This window comes from Ammospiza caudacuta, chromosome 4, assembly GCF_027887145.1.
Source record: "Ammospiza caudacuta isolate bAmmCau1 chromosome 4, bAmmCau1.pri, whole genome shotgun sequence".
Lineage (NCBI taxonomy): Eukaryota > Metazoa > Chordata > Aves > Passeriformes > Passerellidae > Ammospiza > Ammospiza caudacuta.
The window spans coordinates 34,509,429-34,532,641 of NC_080596.1; the positions used below are offsets into that span (position 1 = coordinate 34,509,429).

General features: G+C 39.3%; 1 protein-coding gene across 2 annotated transcripts in view; it reads right to left on the reverse strand.

Moving 5' to 3' along the window:
- Nucleotides 1–6,486: 6,486 nt before the first annotated feature.
- Nucleotides 6,487–23,213, reverse strand: part of SLC7A11 (solute carrier family 7 member 11) — a 58,832-nt gene continuing 42,105 nt past the window's right edge. Inside the window, exons 7-12 of one of the 2 annotated variants that reach the window (XM_058803123.1) lie at nt 20,294–20,417; nt 18,954–19,057; nt 18,387–18,483; nt 15,221–15,370; nt 13,306–13,483; nt 6,487–8,594 (exon numbers count right to left, since the gene is read on the reverse strand). In XM_058803123.1, the coding sequence (XP_058659106.1) occupies nt 8,527–8,594; nt 13,306–13,483; nt 15,221–15,370; nt 18,387–18,483; nt 18,954–19,057; nt 20,294–20,417 (721 nt within the window). In that variant the 3' untranslated portion in view covers nt 6,487–8,526. Of the gene's footprint in view, nt 8,595–13,301; nt 13,484–15,220; nt 15,371–18,386; nt 18,484–18,953; nt 19,058–20,293; nt 20,418–23,213 lie in introns of both variants that reach the window. The other variant, XM_058803124.1, reaches the window with a different exon arrangement.

Here is a 23,213-nt window from a genome sequence, read left to right on the forward strand (position 1 = left end):
ATTTGGTATTCATGAAAGAGCACAGATTGATAGACTAGAAAGTGATGGCCAGATTTCTGCACAGAACTCAGATAAGCAAAACTATCTCAGTTTTAAAAAGAGTTCTGGTGGGATTTTAGCTCTAATCCACAGGGAAACGTTTCACCCCTGTGCACAACATGATGCAAGGCAGTGTCCCCACTTCTTCCCAGGTCCATTTTAAAGGCTTTTTGCCTGTTTGGAATGCTGTAAGATAGCAGGCTACCCTACCTGGAGATGTTGAGAGGCAGCTTAATGAGAGACAGTGGCCAATAATGTGGTCAAACAGTGATTTAAATAGCTGATCTAACATTAAAAAGATGATTTATTGCCTGAGAGATTGAATCTTCTCTTTCATCAGTTCAGTTAGAAAGAAAGGAAATTGTTGTATTTTAAGAGCAACATTGAAAAATATGGATTGGATGAAATACAAAAGAAAAAACATTTTAATTTTGAAAGTATCAGTGAAGAATATCCAGTGTTCCAGTAGTGGTTACGCCCTCTGAAGGACTTCAAAGTTTGCAGCAGCCTTTCTACCTACCCAAGGGCTATGTTCACATGAGCTGGTATGCACAGTCACTTTGATATGAGTAAACACAGGTGCAGATTTGCATCAATCAAAAAAAAAAAAATCTGTTTAATGTTTTTCCAACAGCTCCTTTTTATTAACTTTTCCTTTTTGATCTAACTTTGTTCCAAGACCAAAATAACAAGCCTTCATCCCATGTATGCACAGTTGCAGTGTTTGGCAAGCTAGGGGCTGGTATGATACCTTACCAAAAAGATGTTCCATTCTTAAGGAAAAGAGGGTCCGTGTTCTTTTGTCTCACTGATGTTGGAGAAAAACAGAGTGTGAAGTACTATAAGTTTGCTACAAAGAGCTTGAAAGAACCTCTTTATTATCATTCACTGCTTTATAGATCCTTGTTAAAAGTGTTAATTTCAATTATCTAAATGTTTTTCTGGCTTGTGTGTCATTTGCAGTAAAATTACCAGGGCCAGATTTACTGGCGTACACCATTTGCTGTGTGCAATTCCAGCCTCAGCTTTAGGGCTACTTTGTGTTTTTGGAGCGGTGCACTGAGCTTTTTAATTATTCTGGCTTATTGCCTATTCCCCACACATTCTATATCAATTTATTATTCCATGGTGGATAGCTGTGTACTTGCCGCAATTTACTTTAGAAACAGCATTAAAAAAGAAGTTGGCATGCATTAAATAATGCTTCATTGATTGTCTTAAACTTGCAACACAGGAGTGCAGCTCTGCATCACTAGCCCGAAAGAATACACACATACGTGTATGTACACAGAACATTGTTTGCATTATAAAAGAGAAAGCCAAATGAAAGCAATACAAGCCAAACATAAATGCATCTCAAGTAGCATCTTGAAAAATCGTGAGAAAACCCAGCACAATGTGCTGCACCACTCTGTAGTTTGTATGCAGGCATATTCCTAACACGAATGAACTGCAATTTCTCCATGAGAGCAGCTTCCAGATGAGTTCTGTTCTTATGACAGATGCACAAAGCCCTCACCAGCAAGGCAGGACAGGGAGATAGTCACAGGCTGCTGCTCCTTGCTCCCTCTGCCCAGGTCAATTTTTGGCTTTCAGGTCCAAATTCGGTGTTCAAGACCAGAGCCTTGGTGCAGACGTGCATTGCCAAGAGCCAAACAGCAACCAAACTCAAGTTTGTATGACCAGAGAATTTCTGATTCTTGAGTAAGCACTTTTTTCTGAGGTAGGAGGAACATCAGTGTTTGCGTGACCACCTAAGCTTTTGACTAACACATAATGATTTCATTTCTAAAAGCTGCACTCTTAGTGAGTGCACAGATGAGCTATTTTATTACCCACATGGGTCTGCTTTAGCTAAAGGCTTTATGTTGCCATTTTAGAAAGGTTTTTGAACAATTTTTGTTTAAAATATGGGTAAAGGAATAAAAATGGGGAGGATGGATTCAACACAAGAGAGAATTATTACCATGAGCTACAATCTGAAGCCTTTCACCACTAAATAAATGTGACAGTGGTGCAGCACTGTATCATTTTCATCATCCAGATGCCTCTGTATGATCAAAGCAGGGCTGCATGAGACTTGCAGTCAAATGCAGTGCTGTCAGAAAGGTAGGATCAATCATCTCTGCCAGCCTGACAGTACAGGATCTGATTTATTCTGCCTCTGACTCCTGTATTTATTGCAAAATCAAAGGCAGGGCTTAGCATTAGTACAAAGCACTGGAGTTTTGTTCAATAGTGAGCTGTTGCATGTGGAACAAGCATCAAATCCCCTGATGTTTAGTGATTCATTTTAAATATATCTGGTACGTGAATTAGCAAACAGAGATGGGAAATACTAACAGCAGCCAAAAGTAATTTATGAATATTGAATTGCACTGTGCAGTACCTGTAGAGAAAATACAGTGAGAATTCCCTTAAAAGCTTCTTTGTCTGCCCCAGCTTTCAAAACACCTGAGGGAGCTGTCCTAAATATAATGCTTAAAAACAAAGGAAAGAAATATGAAAAAGAAAAGGGAAAAAAAAGGAAAAAAACCAAAACAAAACGAAAAAGAAAAAAAAAGAAAAAAGAAAAAAAAACCCAAACTCAGGAAACCTGAAATGTCCCTCTAGAACAGTAGAACAGATATTTTTTAATGAAGCTATTGGTAATTGAAAATATGCAAGTAATTAAGTATACATAGAAGGCTAATCATAAACTTCACTGCTGTGCATGTAGTCTTTCAGCTTGTCCAAATCTCTCACTGTCCCCACAGAGTTTTCATAACCTTGAATGAGTTTTGCCACATGCCCAAATTTTCTAATGCCAAGTTGGCCAAGTCAAGACCTCTAATCAGGTGTTGGAGTGCAAGTGCAAGGATTCTATTAAAACACCACACCCTTGATACCTGAGAGGAGCTGGGCATTTGCTGTGATAAACTTTAAGATCCTCTGGCTGCAATCTGCAAACAAAACTATATGAGCCTGTTAGGAGAGAGCAGCTTGGAACCGCTTTAGAGCTTTATGTGACCCTAATTTATGACTGTGTTGTTTTTCAAAAGTACTGGTTACAGCCTGAAAAACCAGTTTTCTATGACATGACAGCTTTTAGGTGAGGAAAAATAGGAGGTGTAAAAAGATAACAAGCACATGGACAAGAATAGCACCCAGCTTAAAATTAAATACAGATGTTTCAAAGAGCTGGCTTGCAGAAGAGACACTGAATAGAAATGCTCTCAGTGAAAATGTATTTGTAGCCTTCAGTCAGTGTGAATGCAGAAGAAAGCACTGGGAAAATCATCTGCCTAGGAGGTCACGTTTATACCTCTCAGATTTTCCTCATTTTCTCCCAGAAATTTTGCCAAATGTGGAAGAATACACACTTATATAGAACCTGAAACATCTCAGGCTTTGCACTCATGGTGTGCTGGGCTGTGTCATAAGCCCATCTGAAGGCCTGCATCCAGTTTAAGCCAGAGATCCTGCCTTATTGCTTTTAAACACCTTGATAGCATGAAAGCTCAAGTTCCCAAGAAGAGTTATTCATCTGCACCAGTCTGACTGCCTTGCTATGCATATTCATTGGTGGGCATCGTCAGAAATCAGCTGGAAGTCATAATTAAGACAAGCCAGCACTGCTAGCAGCAAATTATAGACATGCTTTAGTTCCAATTACACTGTAATGACTGAGTGGCAAAGAGATAATGGCAGCTGAAGCTGCATCAAACAACTCTCTTCAGGCAGAGCCAAAGGTGCAGGGTAAAATTAGAAGATCCCATAACATTTAACTTCTCATAACTAACAGGGAAGGGGGAAAATAGAAATCGCATTCACGCACATTCACACACAAAACCACATTTAAAAAACAGCACTAAAATTCCTATCTAACAGTTTTACAAAACAAATGAGAGAGGTGATTGCAAAAGCCAGCTTCTTTTTAAAACCCAGGGTTCCAACTTCCCTCGAACAGAACAAGCTCTGGGCTCAGCAAAAGGCCTGTCTGGAGCTAAGGTCACCTGCTCACATCCAGGTCAGGTGCACCACGAAGGAAGGGATGGCATTTCCCTTTCAAAGGAGATGTAGGTGAATTCCTGCATCTGAAAAAGGCCAGTGGAAAAGCTTGGCAGTGAGAACATTTTGTAGCCTGGGTTGGGAGCAGAGAATGAGCTAGAGGAGCATAAAACTGACTGTTGCCACAGCATTTTTAGAACCGTGTTGGATCACCCCCAATAGCATATTTAGAAAATATCAAAGCTTTGGTATGCATCACGACACCGTAGACATTGCTGTTATAGGGAATATGAAGAGGATCCAAACTCTCCTGGTAAAGTTAATCCTTTGTTGGAACAGGTGTTTTATCCACTTGGTTCTTTGCACTTCAAGGAAAAATTATTTCAAATGTTTCTTTGAATAAATAAAGAAATAGGAAAGCGAATGTAAACAGAAATGGTGTCCATTGTTGACATGTCCCCCAAGAGTTCCTAGGCAAAGATACCATAGAAAACAAATTAAACCTGGACTAACACACAGAAGAAAATTCTACAGGCTTCTGAAGGCAACAAAAAAATTCCATGAGTTTGCCAAGTCTCAACAAATCCCCAGAGGTGTTGAAGGCGTGGAGGCTTCCTGCAGTTACTGCAGACACCCCCAGAGAGGAATGGCTCAAAGGATGCAGGGGGAGGGTCAGGGGGCGAAAGGAAAATCACAAGTGATGTCTTCTACAGAAAAGGCTCAGGGATATCTCAATCTGCCCTCTCCTTTGGACAGTACCAGCCTTTCCTGAGACCTTTCCTGCCGGGGGAGAGCCAGGCTAAAGGGACTCCACAGCACCTTCGGCAGGACGCAAACTGGCATGGGCACAAGCATTAATTTTTAGGATGCTTGTCCAGCAGAAGAGTCTCCAGCCTCAATCTGCCCAATCACCATTAGGAGTCATCACACATCGTCCTGCACTGCCCCCTGACCACTCCTGCCTGGGTTCAAATGCCAGACTTCATTCACACTTGGCATCCTTGGCAGACATGAATACAGCTTGTGTATTGGATTTCAGTATATTGGTTACCTGCACCATGCTCTGATGTCCAAGCTGTCTGTGGTCTGCTGCTCATTGAACACAATATTTGATAGGTACAATGCAAAAAATTAAATATCTAATTCCTCCTAAGAAAGATCAACCCCTATTTCTCGAAGACTTATGCTAATTAAAATCTGCTTGGATTGTGATGTATGGCTAATTCTTAAGTCAGAAATTCTGGAGGCACAGAACATAATGGGAAATCCTCTTTATCTTGTTATATCAATTATGCACCCTGTGAAAATAGGTAACTACTACTTTCTTCTGTAGAAAAATACTTGAAAACGATTCTTAAATTGAAGCCTGATTTTCCTGTGAAAATCAAAAAAGCAGGAGCATATGCATTCAGACAAAGAGTTATATTTATATACATATAGTGAAAGGCACATAAACCTTTGACAAGCAAAGTATTTTGGGTTTTTTTTTTCCATTCAGATTGAAAAATATGGAAGATGTAGTGTGGTCAAGAGAAGCCTCTGTTTCAATTTGAATTGAAAATAAGTAATTCTTATGGGGGAATTGTGATGCTCCAGATTAGGAGATGCAAAGGCATGTCAGCCCCTTCAGAGCTTCAGGTGCTGAACAGTTTCTCTATCTTATACTAAACCTGACCAGTATTTGCTACTCACATAAGATACACATTTCTCTTGCCTTCAGTAAAATTTTTACCTATACCCCAGAAAAGTGACAATTCAAAGAAGAAAAAAAAACAGCAACAACCACCTAAACAAACAGGAAAATATCTTTTGGCACATCCAGTTGATATACAAGTGCAAAAGGCAAGAAAAGTAAGAACTACTGAATATCTCCAGAGAAATGGTCTCATTGGCTGACCACCTCAGGCCCTAATAAGAAAAAGTATATATCAAGTTTATTCTTTATTCTAGAAGTATTTCCTCTATGACTCTGAAAATAAATACTTAAAAATCTTATAAGAGAACTTGATGCTTTAAAAAAATATATTTTTCCTCCATTTCTGAAGATATGCCTCACTTTCAAGTGCAATAAAAATCCTTAATACTGATTTTCATCATACTGTGGAAACCCAATTTTATTATTTTGTATTGCTTTTGCATGTGCTATAGAAACGAAATCTGAAATTAAAATCCCTGTGCACCTTCAAAAACCCCAGATTTTTATTTTCCATGTATTGTTTTTCCTCCTAAAGTATACAACTTCACAATCAACAAGTCCTAGGATTTCCCTTGGGATAAATTAACCCTTTACATGAACTAAAGCTAGTAAAGATATGTTCACTGAATCAGGCTTCAAAAACATTTCTAAACTTTAAAGACCACAATGGGAAAATAAAGCAACATTCAGTTATATTTATGGAGCCCATTTATTTCTACAAGTTAACACTGCCAACAATCCAATTTTCAAGTAATGTGGCACAACAGAAGTGAATACATGGGAATGAAACAGAGTGAAAAAGTCATATCCGGTGTGGCTCTGGAAGTGGTTTGCTCTGGATCCCATGCACTTTGCATTCATCAGGGGAGGAATGGGTTAGGTGCACTCCTGCAGGGTGCCAGACAGTTTATTTCTGTCAGAGAGGAGCAGAGTTTGTGTGCTTTGGAGATGCTCCATGGTGACAGAGGCCAAACCCCAATGAACGGGGATGGCCTCAAAGGCAGAACTGTGACCCAAAGGTAAGTACTAAATAAACACACCCACTGTCAGCACAAAAAACGCTCTCAAAACGTTTGCCTAAAAAAAATTTCAAATAACACTAAATTACTGTAAACAGAAAACATTTAAAGAAAAACACTATTTGCAAAATGCTTTCTGTGTCTTAAATTACTGCTCTTCTCCATAAGCAGTTACGTGCATTTCCCTACTTTTGTGAAATTCCACCACAGAGATACAAAATCAAAAAACATGTATACATTTAAGACACATTACTCTACGCCTTTAAAGCAGTAGATATTCTGGATATATACAACACATATACAATACACAGTCTCCCTTTACTGTAGTGGTCTGGCTACTAGTTGTGCTTTTCTCCCAGTTTAGGAAGTTAAATGTTGCTTAGTTCCATAAGAATTTTCATGAAATGTGACTTGCTGAAAGCAGACAGCTCAAATAGTAGTGCATTCAATAGTTAGGTGTTATGCTCTTAACAGAGGGATAATAAACCTTAACCTTAAGGTTGGGTAGTCATTAAGAATATAAAATTCAATTTCTAAGTATTAAAAAACTTCTTCAGCTATACAATTATCTTTTAAAAAGGGCAAAATTTCAGCTCACATTTGAGCCAGAGTTCAGCTCAAAAATAGCTCTGGAGATTCATTTCATTTCATTTTATCTGTTTTGAAGGCCTTTCTCTGTTTCTGCTGAGATAAAACCCATGAGAAGACAGGAAAAGCACATGTTCCTCAATGTTCCAAAGCTCTGTTAACTGGAGTGTGCTTGAGTGAAAAGCACACATCCTACTCAAATCAGCAAATCTGCTGTAGCCTGCCTTATATCTTACTCATAAGAAAATATTGCATTTATTGCCATGTCTGTACCATTTCCCACCAAGTGACATCTATTTCTGCCCACCAACACTGATATAAAACTTTAAAATCAGGCTTGCCTGACTGATAACTGCAGGATCATATGCTCCTAGATAGGAAATATTCATACAGCAGTGGAGGTGATCTTCAAATATTTTGATTCATTTTGAAGGTCAGTGCTCAACTTGCTGGATTTTGTGTGTGTAGGCACACAAACACTGGTAAAACCAGTGATCAATTCCAGCCTGGTAAAAAAGTTAGTGTGCATAAAATTACTGCGAAAATTCCCATGCTAAAATCTTTCTGCCCCACTGGCAGAAATGTTGAGTCCCAGGAGATGTTTCTGTTGGCTATGGTTTAAGAACTCTGGAATGAAGAAACCTGGAGTTTGCCACCACAAAGGTCTGAGGATTGGTGCTCCTGCATCTGTGCACTGGGGCTTCCAGCAAGCCAAAAGAAGTCAAATCAGGCTGCCAAAGAGAGTGGTGGGAAGAATGTAGGATGTGAAACTCAGCAGCTTTACTTCACCCTTGCCCTGGTGAGGGTTGAGATCTCCAGGGACAGAAAGCAAGATCCATCTTCACAGTACACCGAGCTGTCACACATCACTTAAACCCATCTCCAGTGACAAGGCAAACAAAATCCCAGTATGATGAACTTACAGTCTGTTAAAATAATACACTGTTAACCAAAAAAACCAGTAAAGAGTTCCCTCGTAGCACAAGTACTTGCTTTCTACATATAGATTAACCGTGTTCAAAAAGTGTTGCAACAGCATCATGGAAGACAATTCTGGTGAGGGACTTGTTCAGTATCCGTTGCAACTGTGACTTGTTCCTCCAGTTTGCAGCATGTTAGGAAGGGAGATAAATCTCCCTACTCTTTTTATTTCAGGTAGAAATGAAACACCAAGCCAAAAGCTGTGCATGATGATCATGATTTTTGATTTTCCTCTGCTGGGATGACTTCCAGGAGGATTTGCAATGTTGTGGTTACCCTGCCTGCAAAGATAAAAGCATATACATGGTAAGATTTTGCAGGAGACAAAAGGAGGAGTGGTCAGGAAAATTATCTTAGCTTCTATGCAGGCTACTTGCACATAGACTTCACACAGGTCATATACATTTATCATTTAAACTCGACATTTTCCTATTAACTGTTTTCCATGCCTCTGATCCAAGGCTATGCATACACAATAGTAATAGAAGGGTATGGATGTATAATCTTATTCAATAAAAGTCTGCATGCTTTTAAAGGCTATCTTAAAAAAATTACTACTCTGCAGAACTGCTTAGCTTTATCAAGATTTTATGTTGAAATAAAATTCTGGAAAAATTCAAATAACTTAATTTATCTGTGCCAAGACCTGCCTAAGCAAAAAAAAAAAGTCACTCATCCAAGTAACTTCATGTTTTCTTTTTTTCACTCTGAACATTTATTTCCTTCTGGTGCTTTTGGTGGTTTTCTTTTTAGGGTACTGATGCATAAATGGCACAGTTAATTCTCGTACAGCACATAGAGAATAGTAAAAGAACATTTTTTTCAAATTTCTTTCACTTATCACTCTTTTTTAATATCCTATTTTAAATAAGCAGAAATTGTTGAAAAGAAAGTTCTCATTTTCCTTGAATGTCTGGCATGAATGTTGACAAGGACACAATGCCAGAAGGGTAAAATAGTGCAGCTCACAAAAGATATGAACTGAAACCGTTTCTCTGATCTCCTGTCTAAGGCAGATTCCACCACCCTTTCCTCTTTTCTCTGGATGTCACCAGTTCAGTGCAAAGCCAGGTTGCCCTTAGACTATAAACAGACAGGGGCAGAGTCTCCAGGCTTTGCATTTCCCTCCCATCTGCTTTGCCTACCCGTTGTGGGGACATCAGAGCTGGGCTGGGTGCAGCAGGGAGCAAAGACAGCAGCAGGAAAACAGCAAGGCTTCACCCCTGCCATCCCAGCCCTTCCAGCTCTGAGGACAAGCAAAGGGAAAAAGAAAATTTTATGAAGCTGAGCAGAGGCATGACAGTTCTTAGGAGAGGGCACAGCAGCAGAAGGAAATCCTGGGCATCTCTAGAGCTGGCTGTGATTCTGTTCACCTCAGTGGACATGCCCACCAGCAGCAAGACCTTGCCCAGCTCTCCATTTCCATGCAGCAGTTTTTCTCTCTCCTGGGGTGAAGCCACAGCGGAGCAGAAAATTTAGGGGAGCTGGCATTCTTTGCATTTTTTGGTTGCAATACACCCAGAATAAATCAGTATAAGGAGCATTTTCCCCTATGAAAATGTCCCAATCTGTTTCCAGGCAGTACCTACCTCTATGTGGTCTGCTTGGAGCAGTACCTAGAGTTACAGGACCAATTTTGCATTTGTCACAAGACAGCTTAACATGCCATGGCAATGCAGATAACTTCCCCAGCCCACTTAAAATCCTAATTATCCCTTTTTGAGAAAATTCACTGCAAATGGGTCCCAGGGGACATCCTTTATAAAAAAAAAAAAAAAAAAACCAAAAAAAAAAAAAAAAAAACCAAAAAAAAAAAAAAAAAAAAAACAACCCAGACTTTGTATCCACACAAGCACTACGTAAAGTTTGTTGAGATAGTCTCCCATGGATCCCACCACAAACTCGACAAAGAGAAGTAAATTGAGCATATAACACTTTGCCCTAAGTGAACAAGTGTTATCCTCTGGAATTGCTAAATAACCCTGGCAGATATTTTTCTATATAAAGAGATCTCATTTCCATCAAGGGCTCAGGTATGAAAAAAAAAGTAGGATTCAACTTTTTACCTCTTTGCAATTCAACTCATTGTAAAGGAATAGATGTTTTTAAGCAAAAGTCTAGGGTTGGGTTTTCAGCTGGGGAAGTACAGATAGAAGCATTCTCATGCAGGTGATGCATCCTTTTACACACTGATTTGCTGCTTAGGATTTGCTAGGCTCAACTTTTTTTTCATTTTCACCTTAGTTTTACAAAAAGAAAGAATGCAGTTGTCAAACGAAGCCTGTACCAGCTGAAAATTATTTGTCCCAGCACACCTAGTTCTACAGCAGAATTCCTTTGAAAGAGGACAGAACAAAATGTTATTCTCATTGCAAAACACCATCCCAGAATCTACAAACCCTGAGAGCTGTAAAGTTACCTCTTGTTCAATGCAGCAGTTGCATAAGGAGAATGGGCAATGTAAATTCCCTAAGTACAGATCAAAGCCTTTCAGCCCTGGGAGGGGATTCCTTGGGTAATCCATTCCAGGGCTCTGCTGGTGTGATCAGCCTGAAACTCCTTTCAGAAATACAGGTATCTTCAGCCTGGCTCTTTTATCCCACTACTCATTCTGCCTTTCCTCTGATCCTTACAAAGCCTGTTCAGGATATTCCCTCTGACCTTACATGGGACTGGTCTGCGCCCATGGGCATTTGCACCTTATGGGGTTTATGAGCACAGCTGGGCAGCTGGACCAGTCAATGCCTCAAGGAGTTGACATTTCAAAGCCCCACACCAGCTGCCCATGTGCTGATCTGGGCACGTGAAACAGCTTGGGAATAGTATTGGCAGCACAGCAGTGTGCCCAGACTAGCAGGCTGCTACTTCTCCTCTGGTACCACAGGAAACACTTTGGTCAAGTATAAGTAGATTGGATTCATCACATTTGTAAAAACAAAAAAAAAAAAAAAACCAAACAAACAAACAAACAAAAAAAGTCATTTATCTTCTCATAGAAAGTTACTCAGTTACTCTGGCAAAAATCTACCTCTTAAATGAAAATCCCGTTTTTTTATGCTGTCCTTTACCTTGTGTCAGGAATCACACTTTCATGCCCATGCAAGACATATTGTTTCAAGGTTAGAATATCAAGCTTGCAGCAGCCCAATTTCTTTTCTATATCTCACAGAGGTACCTTAAGTGAATTTATCCTCAATCAATACCTTTTGTAAATGTTTTCAGGCTCCCAAAATAATGCCAGCTTAATGACTCCACAGAGAAGGTTTATTGCTTCTCTTTAGGGAAAAAGAAAAATCTGTTTCACAAGTAAATCTCCACTCTGCCCCTGCTCAAAACTGTCAGCATCAGTTTTCTGTCATTACTGTTGTTATTTTAGGGATAATAATTGCAAAGAAAACGAGCTGTTTCCCTCACTGACTGGCTTCTGCTGCATTCCTCTCTGAGCCAGTACACCATGCCCATCCATAGATATGACACAGGCACACAGGCTTCTTTCTAGGAGGAGAATTTTGTGTTATCTCAAATCTAGAAATTATTCACCTTCCTTGTCACAGTTGGCAGAAAAATCTTCACATCTATCCAGTCTACCTTAAAGAGAAGAATATTCTTTCTCTTGCCCAAATAATGTAGTTCAACACTGTCATCCCGTGGCCAAAGATTCAAGTAGCTGTATTCCAAAACCTCTGAGACACAACAGAAAATGCCAAAAAATCTCCTGAATTTTGATGAGGGGAAAATTCCTACACCCTAAATGTCAAGACTGAGAGATTATAAACAGACTAAACCCCAACTACTTAATAGAATGTCCTTCTGCGTACAACTGCTTTAATTTGTACTGAAGATTTCTACCCATTCCGAGGACAATGCAAGTAATTTATAACATTTTTGCTATAAAATTAAGATTTTGCTAGTGCAAACTAACATATTTTGCTGTAAATACTTCCTGCCCTATTGTCTATGGACTTCCCAGCATGTATTGAGAGGGAAATTCACATATTCTACAGAAGATAGGATATAACTCTATAAATTATTTATATTGAGAAAATATATACAGCTGGTTACACTGTAATTACATATAAAAGCACTATTCTTTTCTTGAGAGCAGCTCATTTTAAATCATCAATTAAGACTGAAGCACAGAAGACAATATGCACTTTTAATTCAGCATCTACAGAAATCAACTAGTTTTAGTTAAAGATTTCACAGGCTGAGTTTTAGTTTTGCAGAAAAATAAATTATCTTTTTTTGTTGTTTAATAAATTATCCATCATTCCTGAAATACCTTGCCAATAGTCTTATTTGATATTTTGAAAATTCCCTTTATTTTAGAAGCCTATCATCCTAGTAACAAAAAAATGAGAGTGAAGAGCTGTAATAAACTATAAATAAATACTGACTTCTAATTGAATTTTTTCAAATAATCCTTCTCTAACGCATCAGAACTTCCACAAATCCTTTCAAAACCTTTCAGAAATGGTACAGAAAGTATTCTCAGTGTATTTCAGGCATGATATACTACCGAGCCAAGCCACACAGAAGTCATTCTTCATGAAGCACAGAAATGATTTCCAAAGAGGCCAGGGTATATGCTGCTATTGCCCTGTCAGGAGCCACTGCTAAGGAGAGCATCCCCATGAATCCCCACCTGACTGAATCTTCCAGACACTTCCAGCCCCGTTCCAAACACTCCTCAGTGGTCTACAGACACACAGTGTCGGCAGGGAGCACCAAGCTCATCCTGATAGCACACTTGCTTTGCTCAAAATTCCAAACAGATTCTCCAAGGAGTGCAGTGCTGTCTTCATTAGCACAGAGGCAGGGCCAGGAGAAGGTGATGGTGGTTTAAAAGGAATTAGGTTTAGGGGAGGGCAGGAAAGAAGCATCAGTCCTTTGAAGTCAATCACTGGCTGAGGAACAGCCCTGCTGTGAATGTCCCTCATTAGTTAGGGGACACTGGACTTGCCTAGAAGGACTTACCACCCCAGGACTTACCCAGAAGCTTTCTGAACCACTTTGGCTTGTTGTCCCACACAATGAAGAGGTAGTAGGCAGGAATGCCTGTCAGGGTTATGGCAAATCCAATCCCTGTGTTCACTGGGTCAGAGTAAAGCGACAGCGCCACCATGAAGAGGCAAGTGAAGGAAAACAACGCTGGAATAAATAAAGGAACCTGAAAAATAGCCACACAAAGGACCATTAAATAATAAGGTCATTGTAAAGTAATGACCAAGGCATTTAGCTTTCCATGAGATGTAAATTGGATAAGACCCAGCAGTACAGGACAGTTCTGGAGAAATAAGGGTACCTAGAACAGGCACACAAAATGTCAGTGACTGCAGAAGCCAGGCCCTGCCAAGTGCTATGCAGTGAGTACCACAGAAGTGTCTTAATTACACTCTAAAACACTCCAGTGTTTTACTTCCTTTAAAATGCAAGGATTGTAAATAAGTTACATTGTAAAAGTCCTTCCTGTAATCCCCCAGCCTATAAGCAAGCAGCTCTAACCACAGTAAAGATTTCCATTTTGATAATTACCCATTAGAAAACATTTTAAAACACAACCAGGAGCTCAAGTCACCTTTTAAAACTATTAGGAACATATTGATTTTCTTCCTAAGGTAAAAATCAAAATCTAGCAGGAAGAGAGCAAATTAAACAGCAATTTGATTAGTGATAAAGATATTTGATAGTGTTATGCACCTGATAGGGATTGAAAAAGCACTTTCTGACTGTATGACTGATGGCATTGCCAGTGTCACTGCTGAAAGCACACAAAGTAACCATATCAAATTTATTTGCTCAATTTTCAAAAACACCAATACAATCACTCTCTTAGCAAGTCTCTGAAGGAAATGCCTACAGGCATGGCTTATGAGACATTAAGTGTAATGAAAAATTGAGAATTCCTTGGAGATTGTTCTCTTCCTTTCATGCCTCAAAGCATTACTGTTCTTCTTTTGTGTACTGTCAAAGCTTTTCTTTAATCAAAGCAAAATAGGCTGTACTTATTTACTATTATACTTCCTTATTTACTAATATACCTACAAGAATGCAACAATACACATTCTTAGTTCTGCACAAAATAGTTGTCTTGGCAGCATCTAAACAGAGATATATTTCCCAGTTTTTTGATGATGGATATTATCTTTCTGGATACACAATGGGACAACTTACTTTGTATGATGCTACTTAAAACAAGCAAGAAAAATAGCAGAACCAAGGCCAAAATAGATACTATTCAAGGGGCTGGACTATTAGCATTTTCTTTCAGGGTTCACAATAAGTCTGTCTGCCAATCCACTGCAAGTGCCAAATATTACAATAATCACACTGACCACTTATTTGCACAGAAAATTGGCATACTTGATATTGGACAGGCAATGACATAAATGCCCTCTCTCATAAATTCTTGTGCTTGACATGACTTTTTTTATCATGTTATTGTATATTTGATCATAAAATTATCCAGGCCTTTATCAAAGGAGACATTAAACAGAGGACTGGCTGAAAATCAGGTTGGCTCAAGTAACCCCAATATTTGCAGCCTGAGCCCTCTGTGGCTGCAGAGTGCCCGCGGTATTTTCACACAGCTCGCATCGCACAGCCTGAGCACAACAGACAGGCAAAACTGAGCAAATGCCTTCATCTCAGCACAGCACCTTCAGTCTCTGCTCCCCAAGCATAGGCAAGAGGGAAGAATTCTTTTCCAGGATGGAACACAGCTGGGGTAGCACTGGGGACCTAGCAGGAAAGCTCTCACTCTTCACAGCAAAGCACTGTTTTCTCTTAAATCGGTTTTTCCTGAGAAAGAGGTTAGCCTGTTACATCAGAAAATGCTCTCTTGCTGTCTGACTGCAGAACAGAGAGGAGGGAGGATTCATGTAAAAGAGTAGAGAGCAGATGTTACCTTGAAAGGACGAGGCATATCAGGACGTTTATATCTGAGATAAATCAACCCAGCAACTACCAGTCCAATAAAAAGCCACCTGGCAAAGCTGAGGAAATTCAAGAGGCTGTAGAGATCCCCGTTGAATAACATTATCATTGTGAGAGGATGCTGCAAAAGAAATTCAGAGCATAAGAGGGGTTTAGTAGATCGATCTCTATTATTTTACAGCGGCGATGTCAAAGTTTTCCTCAGGGACAAGCAGCACAGCCTTATGCACACACTTGAGTGCCACAGACTTCAGGCTTGCCTTTGTCATAAAATCAGGTGTGTGATCAATGTCTAGCTGTCCCCTGAGACCATTTTGCATCAATATATATCTGTCCTGGGTGGCCACACATAGTCAATACAGATCTGTCCCCTGTGACCCAGACAAAAATACACAGGCACGCTGCACCACCAAAGTGCTGGAGCATCCTGGGCAGCACTCTCGTGGGATATAAGCTCACTGCAGGTTTACTTGCTCATTGCTGATGTAAATAATAAGAACAGTTAAATTTTGGTCACATCTAATCATATGAAAGCAGAAGTTTCTAGGTGTTTTGTGGAAGGAAAAAGTCTTAGTCCCCCAGGCTTCACAGGGGAAGTGAGCAAGGAGGACATGGCAAGGGGCAGTTCCACACCATGAGATGCCAGCTGGGCACACTGGGCTGCCACCAGTGGGGGTTTGCCTTTGTCCAGACTTGCTGAGTGTACACTTACGGCACATTGTAAATGCAAATATTTATGAGAAGAAGGAAGAATTTAGCTGTCACTCAGGTAGCTACTGAAGAGCAAGAAGGAGAGAGGACACCAGAATACACACAGTTCCTCACTAAAAATCTAGTCTGAGATACAAGGCTTCTGTGGGGCAGGCAGAAGGTTATGTACAAACTGGTGTTTTATTGTGGGTTAGATGGTTAGGGAAGGCTACATGGATCTATTTCAAAGGAGTATCTGGAGAAAAAAAATATCCTTGCATTTGGGCATGAAGGAGTAAGTCAAATTCACCATATCCCTCATTCTTCAGCAGGAGGGAAGGTCTTGGAAGTTAGAGGTTTATAACAAGGCCACAGGTGAAATCAACTGCAGATGCAGTAAAACACTGGGCTAAATGTTTACACATAGAAAACTAACTTGTATTATTTACCTAGATTCACAGCCACGCTCTCCTTTTTTTCAAAGGAGTGCGGACAACATGGATTTGAATCAGAAGACTCAATATTTCAAATGTGGGTCTCTGGCCTCCAACCTGTAATAAAGTACTTGGTTCCCTACAATAGATAGTAATCAAACTCCTATGTAAATGTCAAGGGAAATTATACCACTGAATTGTATTGGGCAAGATTTCTTCTCTGCAAACTCAACCTCTAAAAGCTTAAAATCTGAGTCATAACTAGAATGCAAGCTATGTACAATAATGAAAGTGAAGGAGAGCTATCAAGAGAAAATACAAGAAAGCAGGATTACAATCAGATGGCTTGATTTCTATGAGTCACTACACACATCTATCAAATTCCTCATGTTGGTGAGAAATACTTCTGGTCCAGGTAGCTCAACTTGCAGACTGAGATGCAAATTGAAATGCAGGCTGAGCTCTGTGTAGAGGCCTGAGAGAAGAGGCCATGAATAGCCAACTTTTGAGGCAACAAAAAATGGTCAGACTGGAAAATTACTCTAGCAACATACACACATAAACAGATTTCTTAATTTAAAAAAAAAAAAAAAGTGTTGGTTTGTTTTGGCTTTTTTTTTTTTTTAAATTTAACAAGCCTCAAGCGCATGCTCGTTTTCTCAGTTTATCCTCAAAAGCTCTTTCCTTTTTTACAGTGTGTAGAACTTGGAAGGAGAAATAAAATAGGGAAATGCTAAAATTACTATTGATGTAGAATATATCCTGCCATTGCTCTATTTGCAGTAAGGTGAGCTAAAAAATTGCAATCTTTGAAGGAAAGCCATCTTCATACTAGAATCTGACTTTTTCAAAGGAAATCAATGCACTTGGTGTAACAGGACCACATGCAATAGCAGGAAATGTCTGTCAGGAAAAAAAAATAATATTAATACGTTTTGTGCATTTCATTCCACAGAAAACAGTCAATGCAATTTACCCACAAGGTATGACTACACCCAAAAAAATAAAATGCAAAGTAAATGTTTATGGAAAATTAATTTCATTAAAACGTTTCACCATAATCACACTGCCTAATTTTCAAAACTTCAAAGCCTATGGTTATATGTGCACATATGAAATTCAACAATTCAGCAGTGAGCTTATAGGCTTCAAGAGCAAAAACCAATTTAAATTCCACAAGGATTTGCTCTTAGCAGCATAGACTCATAGGTGCATCTTTTGCTTTGGCTGAGAGTCCTTAAATATGGCAGAGACCCATCCAGATACACTGCAGTCATTGATCCCCAAAGTGGGGCTGAATACCCATGAATATGAGGACTGCATGTTAAGTGAAAATCTTCCTGGCACTATGAAAACTGAACTTTGAAGCTGGCATTCTGACATTCAGTCCTAACATTTTACCATAAAAATTAGTCTGCAAAGCTAACACATGGCCAACATTTACCTTTGCTGCTTATTTTAGAAGTCTGTAACAGGATTTCCACCGAAGCACCAGTGGTTTCCCTTAGAAAACCCACCGACCATTTCACAGGCACATGTTCTCTCATTTTTTAATCATCACTATGCTGGACAGCTGAAGGTTCTTCCTCCTTTATCTTAGTTGCAAAACTGCTTGCATTTTTTACTATAAGGTAGTAAAATGAGCCCTTAGGGTACTCCCAGATGCTGGTGTTTAATTCAACTTTCAGTTAACTGAATCCCTTTTTTGTTTGTTTAACTAGAATTTGTTTCTCTGAAAGGCAACTAGATCACCACTAGCAGGTCCTTAGAAATTAGAAAAGAGCAATAAGAAGTGAATTAGATTGCAGTGAGAGGCAAGAAAGCAAGGAGGAGATGATGGAATAAGAACAACTCACAAATCTCATTCCTCTTTCTCCTGTCCTCCACCCTGCCCAAAGCCCATGTTCACATTAATAAATGAGACTCAAGCAGTGCCCAAATTCTGTTTGAATACTCTAGAGCAAGCCTTGTAATATGAATTCTAGTGCAGGAACATTTGTTTGTATGATTTACCAAAACAATGACAGCTGGCAGAGGAGTGTGCTTGCGGACATGAATCATGGAGAGAATTTCTGGAAGGTGACCCTCACGGGATGCAACGAAGAACATCCTGGTGGGAAATAAATGTGGACAGACTTTAAATGTGCTCATTACTGTGAGTACGCAAAGTGGCTCATGAAAGTCACAGAGCACAGCAGAACTTCTTAGTCTTGTTTGAGGTGTTCTAAATGAAAGCACTGGCAGGAGAAACCCCCACACAGAAAGCAAAACTATCTCTGAAGTTGTCCCTTGACTGGTGTTGGGAAGGAGTTAATATTTTCCCTGCAGTTTTCCTCCTTTACATGAAAAAAAAGCAGCCATTGATTAAGGGCTAGCCTCAGAGACATTAATTTCCAAGCCATTCAAAGGATTTTTAAAATAGTACCCCACACAAAGTGAGAAAAAGCCCTACACCTGGTAAACAGTGTAGTCATTCATCATATCCCGCTACAGAATAAACCTTACTCTCCCTTCCCCTTGCTTCCATACCTTCAGTGTGTCTCCCAAGCCCTGACCCCCAGGAACACCAGCAGTGCTCACCTGGATACTGCAAAAACGCCACCATTCATAGATCCAAAGCAGGAGAGAGCCACAAACACGGGCACAGCTAAAGAGAAGTTTCCCATCAGTCGTTCGGCAAAGGTCTGTTAGAAGAGACAGAGAAACACACAATGACTTTCATAAAACGGGAAAATAATTTCCTTCTATTAACAAATTATCACGGCGTTAGTTATCCCCCTTCTCTGCATCCCTCACTGAAAACTGTGCAGTGCATTTGTTCCTTCTTTTGTGAGAGTTCAGCTGATACAGCTGGGCTGTCCTACCCCCACCGCTGAGGGCGTGTGGAAGGGCATGGCTCCAGCTGAAGCCACGATTGGGAGGTGGAATCAGGCCCAGACTCATACCAATTTAAACCATTATGGCTCCAAAGAAGAAGATCAAGACCTGAATGGATTAAGATTTGATCTGCACACTTAATACCTTTTTTCTCCCGTTTTCCTTGCACTCAGCTGGTACTACCCAGTGCTATCATCTAGAGTTTTAGGCTAACAGAGGAGCCTTAATGGGAGTTTGGGGCACCACAGGCAAGATGCATAATTTTTGTCGTGTTTATAAAATGTTTTCTTTGTAGCTCTCCCATTAGCTACAGAATTTGGTCATTTTTCAAAACTCACGTCAATTGAAATAGCCACAGGCAGTATCACTACTGGAAAAAAAATGGAATTATTTATTTCCTCATTGTGCCTCAGACACCAGAAATATAAAATATAAAATATAATATATAAAATATAAAATATAAAACATAAAACATAAAATATAAAATATAAAATATAAAATATAAAATATAAAATATAAAAAATAAAATATAAAATATAAAATATAACATATAAAATATAGTGTTTCCTAGCCAGGTCACCTTGCAACTCCTTCCCAAATGAGCTCCAATACTCACAGCAACCCCCTTCCCAAGTACTCAGGACACACATTGCGCAGAGACAAAGTTACTGTATTCTGCCACTCCAGATATTTCAGAGTTCTCTCTTCCATAAATATCTGTAATTCCTGCTTCCCAGGAGCTGAGTTTACAATTTAGCTCTGAATTTTTCAAGCATGTACTTGGCTATGAAATGTAAGTCCTATTGACTTTGTTATGAGGTAAATACAGTCCAATGTTACATTGTAAATGCTACCGATGACCTGAACTGCAATCCCACTCATCAGTCAAAAATCAAATTTCACTGAGATGCTGATAAGTGCTGCCATACTAAAACCTGACTGGATGTGTCCACCCAATCTTTTTCCCCCCTGAAAACAAGAATAATATCAACAAACATAACTGCAGCAGGAATATATCTTTGTACTTTTCTTCTGTAACTTACCACTGCTACAGCTTTTGAAAGCAGCAATTCCCCAGCACTGATTGTAGTGAAATAAGCCACGTTTGTTAACACATAGCCAACTGTGACGATAATCATTGAAATGCATATTGCGAGGGGTATGTTTCTGAAATACACAAGGCAGCTCATTATTTTGCAATCTGGTTGCTAATCCCTGAACATGAAACAAATAACATGGGAAAAAGCCACTAATGATGGTGAATGCACATTTAGAGATCCCAAAATATCATCACTAGAAACTACCAGTAAAAAAAAAGGGAATAAACAAAACCTTCTGGACAAAGGAAATAGGTTTATAATGAAGAGGTGAGAAACCATTTGAGGGAGGAGTCCTTTGGGGGACACCAAGGGGATTATGGCCCCCATGCTTCCCATTGGTCCCCCACTTCCCTTTTAAGTTGCCTACTCAGATTATTGACCTGCAAGTTGAACCCAAACACCTGGAGGTGTTTGACATCTTCCCCTGGATACCAAAATATCCAGCATGCAAAATTCTGCCCTTTCCTCCTGGGTGTATTTCTTCTTTTACACACCTTACCACATCCCAGTGATCTCTCTCACTATTCAGGGGAACATGAGAGCAGAACATGACACAGAAAGGGAAACAGTACAAATTTGTAAATTTAGTACAGCACAAATGATACTGAAAAGCACAACCCTCCTGCCATCCTAGCTAAAATAGAGAACAACAAACAAAAAAATAATAATACCAAACTTTTATGTAGCATGTCCTTCTAGTCAGAAAAGTGGAATTATTTCTGTTTTTAAAAGGAGGAACAGAGGCACAGTGAATGTGTCCAAAGCCACACTGCAAGCAAATGTTTGAGTCAGGAGAAAAACCCAGGTGCCCCAAGTGTTAATCTAGTCTCTTTCCACCTAATATTATTGATATCTATGTCACACCGAGAAAAACCTCAGATCTGAAACCAATCCTTTAGTTCCAAGGCTGGCATGTACATTCTCTCTGAGGAGAGCTGAGAGCTCCTCCTTCACGGCTGGTTCCTTCCAGCTTTCTATATTAAGGCTGCTTTTGGAGGGATGGTGGGGTTGCCATATTTAAAGAAGGTCACCCCAGCAGGTGGCTAAAGGAAAGACAGGACTAGGAATTCTGGAATTCCAGAAGAGATCACAAGCACATTTCTCAAGGACTATTGTAATCACCTCAAAGGAAAAGGTATTTTGAAAACCAGCACAAAGATTTTTCTTTTCTGATATTTTTTTCTCAAAGAAACATAGCCAGGTAAGAATTTAAGGATCTTATTCACTTTATTTCTCAAATAGATGCTTCACATCATTATGGCTGTATAGGGCTGAAAACAAGCTCTGAGACTGAATAAATAAATATATTTATAAATAAGTAAAACAGGACGGTATCATTGTTGCACATCTTGCCCACCTCAGAAACCATGGTGTCAAATGTTCCCATTAACCCAGACACACAGGTGGGTAAGAGGATCGTGCTGGGCATGTAACACCAAATCTGAGTAGGCATCACGATACTGTATTAAGCCACAGTTACCTCATGCACACATCTCAGGTGAAGAAACTGGAAGGAGGAAAGCCAGTCAGCTTGTAGGATGTGTCTATTGATGGAGAAGATGACAGCAAGGACTAGAGCAAAGAGCCCAGAATACAGGTGCTGTATTGCTGGAAAACCCACAGTTATGGACACAAGAAATAACTGCAGCTCTGTGTGGCGATAATTTATGCCAAAATGAGGTTTGTAACTCAGATAGATAATAGAAGGCAAAATGGGGTCTGTAAGTTGCTAGATATATTGGAATCAGTTGGGTTAAGCTTCTTACCTGACGTGGGCATATAAATTGAATTCAATCCTCTTAGCATCTGATTCAAGGTAGGGATACATGGATTGAAAGCCTCTCAGAGCAGGTATTTTATGTATATTTTCTGCATCGCAGATGAATGCTTCAACCACCAAGCTTTTGGAAAAATCAGCCCTGACTCCAACCTTAAAAAGAGTGTTTTCAGCCAAATATAGTAAATTTGGACTTTTTTCACAAATACCATTTAAATGACTGAAAGCATAGTGCTAAACTTAATAGATTATCTATGTTTGTTCTAACTCTTACTAAACACATTATATCCACATCTAATTTAAATCCAGTTTAACTTGTGATAAAACAAAATGGCAATTCAAAATGGGGAGGAGGTGGTGGGGCTAAGAATCATGCTTCCAAACATGTGAAGAATACGTATTTTATGATTGGCTTTTCACAAATATTAAAATGAATATTACATGTGTTATCTTAGAAAGTGATGCTGTATTCATTTTCTCAAGTAGCATGTTAAATATAGTTTTAGGTTAAAACATAATGGTAAAACAGAAACTGTGCTATGTAGGATACTTTTTTTCTAAAGAAAGGACGCACACTGAGATAGCGGCCACAGGACACCTAAATCTTTGAGAGAAAGAGAATTTATTGCCCCATTATCAGAAGAAACAAACATCTTCCTGCCTCACTCAGCCATGAAGACACCGTTAGGATTAAGAGGAAGAAGCTGACGATGACCAGACAGAATCCTGGTTTGTGTTTGAATGGAATTTATGCATCATGTATGAAGTGTATGAATATGCAACAGGCCATTATTTTTAAGGGTTAATCCTCTGTTAACGTGTGTCCTTTATCAGGCTTATTTTGCCCAGAAAAAGGTACCTGGATATCCGTAACTCTTTGTTTCTGTTGTCTCATATTGTCCTAATCCAAATTGTCTAAATTATTATTACTCTAATTATATTACTATTGTTATAACCATTTTATTACTATTAAACTTTTAAAATTTTAAAAAAACAAGTGATTGGAATTTTTCACAAAACGCGACCATTCTCTGAGCGCTGCAAGTCCTGCTTTGTTATGCTGAAGAGTGCTAACGCCCTTGGATA